The sequence below is a fragment of the Heterodontus francisci genome, chromosome 13, assembly GCF_036365525.1.
Source record: "Heterodontus francisci isolate sHetFra1 chromosome 13, sHetFra1.hap1, whole genome shotgun sequence".
NCBI classification, from domain to species: domain Eukaryota; kingdom Metazoa; phylum Chordata; class Chondrichthyes; order Heterodontiformes; family Heterodontidae; genus Heterodontus; species Heterodontus francisci.
In genome coordinates, this window is record NC_090383.1 from 83178018 (window position 1) to 83187945 (window position 9928).

Genomic DNA, 9928 nt, shown 5'->3' on the forward strand with positions numbered 1-9928 from the left:
TGAAGAACAGTAACCAAAACCATCTTCAGATATTGCCTCATTTTTCTACTTTATTTGTTCTGCTCTTTTCTGTCTCTATCTGCATGTGTGTATCATATATGCATGCTAGCGTGGGCACATCATGTATCCGTAGGTGTTAACCGAATTAGAGTTTAAATTTAATAAAGTTCAACCTTTCTTCTTTAAACCTAAGAAACCTGATTGGCTGGGTTTTTTGCCTTATAATTGGAAAACAGGGAACAAGGATTCACCAAGGGGGAGCTAAAAACATGATGTGTTTAAAATTAAACCCTGTTACGGTAAGACCAGGTTAAGGCTGAGAGGGAACCCTAGACCCCTTCTCACCTGGTTGTATCATTGTGCAATGTAGAGCTGCTGGATCACTTGCACAGACCTTATTTGGTCTGAAATTTCTTCATCAGCATACTGCCAGATGTTAAACAGCAAAATGCCTGTGTTAAACAAGCTGCTACATTCAATGTTCAAAGCACAGTGAAGACTATGTTCTCCTCATTTGCATTTGGCTGATTAACACCCATCCACTGTGAAGAAGCATTTTGTGCCCTGGTGGGACCAACTTCTGGAAAACAATGAGGAGGCATAGACACAGTGAAGACACTAATCACCTCTGCAAGATTCTATTGACATCCTGGGACTGACAGAAACTGGTTCTGATGAAAGATCATCAACCTGAAATGTTAACTCTGTTTCTCTCTCCACAGTTGCTGCTAGACCTGATGAGCATTTCCAGAATGTTCTTGTTTTATTTCTAACAGAAACTTGACTGCCGGCCAGCCAACAGCTCTTTGCTTCTTACAGAAGCCTCCCCACCTGGCTAAACTTTCTACCACCAGCCCTTCCCAAATAGATGTGGCAGCAGTATGTTCCTCCCCTATTCACCTGGCACCTTCTCTTCCTTCAGCCTCTCAACCTCTTCCATCTCCTCTTTTTACTGCCCCCCAGCCACATTTGACTTGTCTCATCCCTCAGCCCTGAGTGACTCTTCAACGTCACTGATTTCAACCTATGACTCAACTCTCCCAACCCTCAATATAAACTCCCTTCCATATCCTTGGGCATGGCCTCAAGCTTGCTATATCTTGCTTCATTGTTACAAATTTAACATTATTCACAACATCACGATGCAAACTTACACTTCTTAGATCTTGCAGGTCAAATGCCCTAAAAAACTGTTTTAAAAGGGTTCACAAAATTGAATCAGTAATCAGACTGAATGCTAAAGCAATATGCGAATGCTAATTAAACTACAAAGACATTCCTTACCAGAATAGGCGACAAGCCATCAAGACCACAGGCCTGCAGACAGCTTGTTAATGGAAAATATAAAGATGTCCTGTTTTATCTGGATATGTGTACAACCCTTTTGTTGGTAAAGACCTGATAAACTAGTGATTAACTAAGTGACCTATCATGTCTAGGCGCTGATGTTTTATTGATTTGGTGATGATCAAGATTACCAGCGGGCTTTGTAAGGTGATTGATACCAGAAGAGCTGATGTATTCTAACACATGTGTAACTCAGAATGATTCATAGAATTGAACAGATCTCTTTGGAAATTAAGGATACCCAAGATGGTGTTTTTGATAGTAAAACTCAGTTTCAGTTTTAAGGCTTCAGTGTTTCCTTACTAGTTCTTAGGTTAGTCAAGTTCCTTTAGTAGTTCTTGTAGCAATCTTGGTTGCAGAAAGTATAGGAGATTTTGTCTAGTATATGTAAAATAATGTATCTGTTGTTGCAAAAGTGCTTCCATTTTTAAATATTTTTTGAGGATTTGTGTTTTAGAATTGTGGAGATGGATTCATTGGAGGACTGAAGTGATTCCATAGATACTGGACTTTTTTTTTAAAGGGTCACTAGAAGAACTGTTTAAAAACAACATTTACTGGATGCCACATGTCTTCAGTTAAGTAAACAACAGGTGCCTTCTGACTATGGTGCTCAAGAGTAGGTTTCATTTTTGAATACTGTTTTGAGTCAGTTGGATTTGTAGCCTGTTGAAAGAAACACCCAGCTCAACTTTTCTTCACCTCTCTGAGAAACACTGAAAAAAAATCCAGAAGCTTTTGGAAGACTTCCTCTCAACATCTCCTGAACGAACTGCTTCTGAAAAATCCCAGTGACCCGTCTACATGTACTCGGATGCCAGACTGTATGCCATCTGGAACATAACATATCTTATCCTTTTTCTTCAAGAATTAACAAGTACTTTGGCCAAAGCATCTTTATTTTTCCATTAACCAGTGTGTGTGTTTGTGTGTGCATGTGTTGGGTATTTAGAAGGCAATGTACATACTTACTGTCATATTTCAAACTGTGTGTTAAAGCTCTGCATCTTTATTGACTAAGTCTTGTTTTATAATAAATTAATACTTTTGTTGTTTATTAAAGAAACATGGTTGGTAGGTTTTATTCTGAAACTAAAATAGATAGAATATATAATTGGCCGCATCGGTAACTGGGTACACATATGTTGTGACCTATGGAGAAGTGGAACTAGAGGAAGACAGTGCACTTCTCTGCCTTGGTTGTAACATATAATTGGGGGCTCTGTGCGGGATTACTCAAAGCCAATGACATGCAATTGTAAGTGGGGTAATAATAACCGAAAACGGAAAAGGAAAACACCAGATTTATTGTGCATTAGAGTATAGTTTACATTACTGGAATGATTTTATCAATTGTTACAACTTTTCTGGGAAGGGAGGACTTATCCCTGAGTGATTTGAAAAACTTAACCAAGGCTAGGCTAAAGGAATTGGCAGCAAAGTTGGAATTAGAGTTAAAACCAGGAGCCAAGAAAGCAGACATGATGGAAGTAATAGCACAGCATTTGAAAGTAGAAGAAGAAAAAGGCAATCCAGATGATAATTCAGTTGAATTAGCTAGGATTCAGTTACAGATGAAGCAGCTTGAACAGAAAAGAGAATTGGAAATGAAAACACTTGAGCTTAAACAGGAAAAAGAAATGAAAAAACTTGAACTACAAAGGGAAAAGAAGAAAGGCAGGAGAGAGAACAAGAAAAAGCAAGAGAAAGAGAAAAAGAAGAAAGGGAGCAAGAAAGAGTATTCAAATTAAAAAAGCTAGAACTAAAAAAAGATGGTGGCCTCGATCTCAATGAAAATTCTGGTGAGGAAAAAACTGACTCCAGCCCAGGACGCAGTGGAGAGCTGTTTAAAATTGTGCAATCCCTCCCTAAGTTTGAGGAAAGGGACTTAGAGGCATTTTTCATTTCTTTTGAAAAGATAGCGAGACAGATGAAGTGGTCAAAGGAAAGCTGGACACTGCTTATGATGGGCAGAGCACATGAAGTTTATGCCATGCTTTCTGAGGAGGCTTCTGCAGATTCTTCTTTCTTTCTTTTGGGCCTCCTTATCTCGAGAGACAATGGATACGCGCCTGGAGGTGGTCAGTGGTTTGTGAAGCAGCGCCTGGAGTGGCTATAAAGGCCAATTCTGGAGTGACAGGCTCTTCCACAGGTGCTGCAGAGAAATTTGTTTGTTGGGGCTGTTGCACAGTTGGCTCTCCCCTTGCGCCTCTGTCTTTTTTCCTGCCAACTACTAAGTCTCTTCGACTCGCCACAATTTAGCCCTGTCTTTATGGCTGCCCGCCAGCTCTGGCGAATGCTGGCAACTGACTCCCACGACTTGTGATCAATGTCACACGATTTCATGTCACGTTTGCAGACGTCTTTATAACGGAGACATGGACGGCCGGTGGGTCTGATACCAGTGGCGAGCTCGCTGTACAATGTGTCTTTGGGGATCCTGCCATCTTCCATGCGGCTCACATGGCCAAGCCATCTCAAGCGCCGCTGACTCAGTAGTGTGTATAAGCTGGGGGTGTTGGCCGCTTCAAGGACTTCTGTGTTGGAGATATAGTCCTGCCACCTGATGCCAAGTATTCTCCGAAGGCAGCGAAGATGGAATGAATTGAGACGTCGCTCTTGGCTGGCATACGTTGTCCAGGCCTCGCTGCCGTAGAGCAAGGTACTGAGGACACAGGCCTGATACACTCGGACTTTTGTGTTCCGTGTCAGTGCGCCATTTTCCCACACTCTCTTGGCCAGTCTGGACATAGCAGTGGAAGCCTTACCCATGCGCTTGTTGATTTCTGCATCTAGAGACAGGTTACTGGTGATAGTTGAGCCTAGGTAGGTGAACTCTTGAACCACTTCCAGAGCGTGGTCGCCAATATTGATGGATGGAGCATTTCTGACATCCTGCCCCATGATGTTCGTTTTCTTGAGGCTGATGGTTAGGCCAAATTCATTGCAGGCAGACGCAAACCTGTCGATGAGACTCTGCAGGCATTCTTCAGTGTGAGATGTTAAAGCAGCATCGTCAGCAAAGAGGAGTTCTCTGATGAGGACTTTCCGTACTTTGGACTTCGCTCTTAGACGGGCAAGGTTGAACAACCTGCCCCCTGATCTTGTGTGGAGGAAAATTCCTTCTTCAGAGGATTTGAACGCATGTGAAAGCAGCAGGGAGAAGAAAATCCCAAAAAGTGTGGGTGCGAGAACACAGCCCTGTTTCACACCACTCAGGATAGGAAAGGGCTCTGATGAGGAGCCACCATGTTGAATTGTGCCTTTCATATTGTCATGGAATGAGGTGATGATACTTAGTAGCTTTGGTGGACATCCGATCTTTTCTAGTAGTCTGAAGAGACCACGTCTGCTGACGAGGTCAAAGGCTTTGGTGAGATCAATGAAAGCAATGTAGAGGGGCATCTGTTGTTCACGGCATTTCTCCTGTATCTGACGAAGGGAGAACAGCATGTCAATAGTCGATCTCTCTGCACGAAAGCCACACTGTGCCTCAGGGTAGACGCGCTCGGCCAGCTTCTGGAGCCTGTTCAGAGCGACTCGAGCAAAGACTTTCCCCACTATGCTGAGCAGGGAGATTCCACGGTAGTTGTTGCAGTCACCGCGGTCACCTTTGTTTTTATAGAGGGTGATGATGTTGGCATCGCGCATGTCCTGGGGTACTGCTCCCTCGTCCCAGCACAGGCATAGCAGTTCATGTAGTGCTGAGAGTATAGCAGGCTTGGCACTCTTGATTATTTCAGGGGTAATGCTGTCCTTCCCAGGGGCTTTTCCGCTGGCTAGGGAATCAATGGCATCACTGAGTTCCGATTTGGTTGGCTGTATGTCCAGCTCATCCATGACTGGTAGAGGCTGGGCTGCATTGAGGGCAGTCTCAGTGACAGCATTCTCCCTGGAGTACAGTTCTAGGTAGTGCTCAACCCAGCGGTCCATCTGTTTGCGTTGGTCAGTGATTATGTCCCCCGATTTAGATTTGAGGGGGGTGATCTTCTTGATGGTTGGCCCAAGAGCTCTCTTCATGCCATCATACATTCCTCTGATGTTTCCGGTGTCTGAGGCCAGCTGAATATGACTGCATAGGTGTTGCCAGTAGTCGTTTGCGCAACGCCTAGCTGTTCTTTGTGCAGTACTTCTGGCTGCTTTAAGTGCTGCGGATATTAAATCGCTGGGGGCTTTCTTGTAGTTCAAAAGTGCAATGCGCTTAGCGGCTATGACAGGTTCCAGCTCTTCATTATGAGATTGAAACCAGTCTGCATTTCTCTTCGCACTTTTGCCGTAGGTGGTCAAAGCTGACTCATAGATGGCGTCTCTGATGTGGGCCCACTTGGTCTCAGCATCCCCTGTGGGAGTGTTTTGAAGGGCTGTTACAAGTGAATTTAGAAATTTTTGTAACAGCTGTGGGTGAGAAATTCTGCTCGTGTTGATGCGCGGGTGGCCCTTCTGCTTGGAATGATGCAACTTCTTTGGTCTGAGTCTAACCTTGCTGCACACCAGGGAGTGGTCGGTGTCGCATTCCGCACTGTGGAAGCTGCGTGTGATTTGAACACTGTTTAAGGCGGCTCGCCTTGTGACAATGAGGTCTAGCTGGTGCCAACGACGTGATCTTGGGTGCCTCCATGAAACCTGGTGACAGGGTTTAGTGTGAAAGAACGAGTTGGTGATGCAGAGGTTATGATAGGTACACAACTCAAGCAGTCTCTGCCCGTTCTCATTCATCCTTCCAACGCCATAGCGCCCAAGGCAGGAGATGAGACAGATTATGAGATAGCAAAAAAAGCTATTCTCGCTGCTTATGAGTTAGTCCCTGAAGCTTACAGGCAGAAATTTTGGAACCTTCAGAAACAGCCTGGGCAGACTTATATAGAATTTGAGAGGGTAAAGCAAATTAACTTTGATTGTTAGATTCAAGCATTAAAGGTAGAGGCCATGTATGAGACCCTTAGGGAAATAACTCTCCTGGAAGAATTTAAAAATTTACTCCCTCCGTTAGTAAGAATCCATGTAGAGAACCAGAAGATTTCAACAGCCAAACAGGCAGCCGAGATCGCTGATGATTATGAGCTTGTTTACAAGCCCAAACCCTTTGTCTGTCACCCCACAAACCCGAGAAGGATAGAAGGTGGGAGGGTGAAAGGAAGACAAGTAGCTGAGGGCAAGAAGGGATAGCTGGGAATGCCCTGGGATCTCCTCCTCAGGCCAGAAAGAAAGATGCTGATGGTAGAAGTGAAGTCCGAAAGCCTAAGTGTTTCCATTACAACAAGGTGGGACACCTTCATGCAGAATGCTGGAAGTTGTGGGGTAAACCCATGGGACTTATTGGGGTACACAAGGTCAATGCAGAGAAAGGGGCCCTGTCTGAGAGTACAACAGATCAGGCTATAGCTCTGACTGCAGCTGTAAGACCAAGTACAAAAATCGCTGTGAGTGAGGGGGAGGTGAACAAGATACCTGAGAGCTATAGGGAATTCTTGTTAAAAGGAAAAGTAACTCCTTATCCCTCAAATGAGTCAGGTAAACCTTTATACTTAGGGATACAGGAGCCACCCAAAGTCTTTTGCTGGGGAAAGGCATAACTTTTCCACCAGAGAGCACTCTGAGTGCCAAGATTTTAGTGAATGGTATTGGCGGGGAGCATATACCCATACCTTTGTATCGGGTGCACCTGGAGTGTGACATAATGTCTAGAACGGTAACTGTAGGAGTTATCCATTATTTGCCTGTAGTCAGAGTTGACCCACTCCTGGGGAATGATTTGGACGGAGCAAAGGTAGTAGCTTCTCCAGTAGTTACGGAAAGACCAAGTGAAGTCAAAGAGACAGAACAGTTGCAGGTAAAGGTTCCAGGAATTTTTCCTTCATGTGTAGTAACCTAAGCAATGGCTAACCAAGTTCCATTGTTTGAGGGCAAATTGGCACCACAGACAGACAACCGAATATCTAAAACTTTCTTTGGGGGTTTGGATAATCCGAAGGAAATGTCAGTAAGTCTTCTTTGATCAAGGTTCACCAAGCCGATCCAGAGTTAAGTAAAGTGGCACAGCCTGCTCTAACTGAAGCTGAAGCAAAGGGAGTTCTGGAAGGATAGTATATTAAAAATTGGATTCTGATGAGGAAGTGGAGAGCTCCTCACAGACCTGCAGACGGAGAATAGATGGTAGTTCACCAGATAGTGGTACTGCCAAAGGTAGCGCTGGGAAATATTAAGGATAGCCCATGAAATTCCTATGGCAGGACATGTGGGGATCTGGAAGACCCAATCACATATAGGTCAACATTTTTACTGAACAGATCTTTTCAAGGACATGGTGCAGTTTTGTAAAATGTGCCATATGTGCCAGATTGTGGAAAACCATAACCTGCCATAAAACTGGCACCTCTAATTCCATGCCAGTTTTTGGGGAACCATTTAGTAGGATGTTGGTAGACTGTGAGGGACATTTACCATAATTTCATTGTCATGCAGGCCCCACCTGCCAAGAATGAGGCACACATTATTTTGCCACATGAACATTAAAACTGAAAATTGCTGCTGGGAAGAAGGAGGGCATATCACAAGGAGTTGCCTGGCCCCTCACCGGAAAGACCTTTTTGCATTCTGGCAAACAGTGTTGGAACAAAGGACCCAGTCCCTGCTTCTCCAATACACAGAAGACCTGGTCAGACCAGTTTAGTCACATAACTAACAAGTGGTTGGAGTTTTTAAAATTTGAACTTGCCACAGAGTTTTAAAATTGAGAAAGCTCTTTGCTCCTGGACTGAAAAGGCTTCTCTCCTGTCTGCTCTCATCTCACTCCCACCAGCTTTGGAAAGCATTGAAGACATATGAACCCCAAGAGAGAAAAGTCTCCTACAGTGAACAAAGTTAAAGAAGAATACTGGACACCAATGAAAAACAAGACTACCTATAATCAAGGACGACAGCAAGCTCGAAGCACAGTAACAAGAAACTCTTCAGATTTTGGCTCAAACCTCTCTATTTATTTTTTCTTCTGCTCTTTTCTGTCTCTATTTGCATGTCCGTATTGCTTATGCATGCTAGCATCGGGCGTAGTGTATCCATAGGCGTTAACCGAATTAGAGTTTAAGTTTAAGTTTTAATAAATTTCACTTTTCTTCTTTAAACATAAGAAAACCTGGTGCGCTCTTTTCTTTGCCTTATAATTGGAAAGTGATGAATAAGGATTCACCAAGGGGGAGCTCAAAACACAGTGTGTTTAAAAATTAAACTCTGTTACAATAGGACCAGGTGAAGGCTAAAAGGGATCCCTAGACCTGGGCATAAGAGAAATTTGGGTGCTAGTGCCCCGAATTTTACCCACAAACGAGAGAAATTGGAAGTGGGAAGCCAAGCTGTGCCCAAACAAAAAAGAGCAAGATTAATACAGGTTTTCTTGTGTTTGTGTGTGATTGAATACCAACATGTCTGCAACTGAAGCGAGTAGCTCTCCAAGCCAAGATGATGTAACTTGGGATAAGTTAAAAACACTGTCTATGGAGGAGTTGAGGAAAATGGCTGAGCAGTGTGAGATCACTGTACCAGGCAAGGCTAGGAAGTCTGAACTCCTCAGGCTAGTGGCCAACCATTTTTCCCTTGAATCTGAAGATGCAGAAGCAAAGCTAGAAGCAGACCCAGACAGGGTACTGCTAGCAAAGATACAATGGGAACCAGACAAACTTGAATTAGAAGACAGGGAAAGAGAAAGAGAAAGGAAGAGACAGGAAAGAGAGAGAGAGAGGCAGGAGCGGGAGAAAGAGAGATCTTTCCAGAAGGAATGTAAAGAAAATGAAAGGCAGGAGAGAGAGAGAGAGAAAGACAGGAGAAGGAACGAGAGAGAGAAAGAATATTCCAGAAAGAATCCAAACAGAGAGAGCTGAAGTGGCTTGAGTTAACTAGGGGGAGACAGAGTCACCCCAGTGAATCAGGGCCAATATGGAGGAGCAGAATTCAGGTCTTGGTACAAAATTGCTAAAACATTCTCAATTAATTCCAAAATTCAGTGAGGAAGATATGGAAGTGATTTTTGAGTCTTTTGAGAAATCGGCAAGGCAGCTAAAATGGCCAGCTGAGATCTGTCTCTCTTATTGCAAAGCAAACTAACTGGAAAAGCCCATGAGGTTTATTCCCTGTTCCCAGCAGAGAGTTCATCAAATTATGAACTGACCAAAAATGCTATCCTCGGAGCATATGAATTAGTACCTGAAACTGACTGCCAAAAGTTTAAAACCCTCAAAAAGCAAGCTAATCAAATTTATCTGGAGTTTAAAAGAAGTAAGCAGCTGGCTTTTGACCGGTGGCTGAGGGTTTTAAAAATACAACTCAACTATGAGACTCTCAGAGAAGTAACTCTGTTGGAGGAATTTAAGAACTTTCTCCCATTCACAATAAAGACCCATGTAGAGGAGCAGCAGGTGCAGGGAGCCCGATAAGCGGCCATTCTGGCCGATGAGTTTGCTTTAATTTGTAAGTCAAAAAGGAAGATGCTGTGAGCATGAGTGAGACCCGGCGACTTGTGTGCTTCCATTGTAATAAAGCAGGGCATTTAAAAGCTGACTGCTGGAAACTAAAGGGGGAACTGGTAGGG

General features: G+C 43.7%; 1 protein-coding gene across 1 annotated transcript; it reads left to right on the forward strand.

Moving 5' to 3' along the window:
* The first annotated feature begins 2687 nt into the window (after window positions 1-2687).
* On the forward strand, window positions 2688-3098 carry LOC137376720 (uncharacterized). The gene has a single exon (XM_068045695.1). The coding sequence runs from the start codon at window positions 2688-2690 to the stop codon at window positions 3096-3098; it is 411 nt and encodes a 136-aa protein (XP_067901796.1).
* Window positions 3099-9928: the final 6830 nt, after the last annotated feature.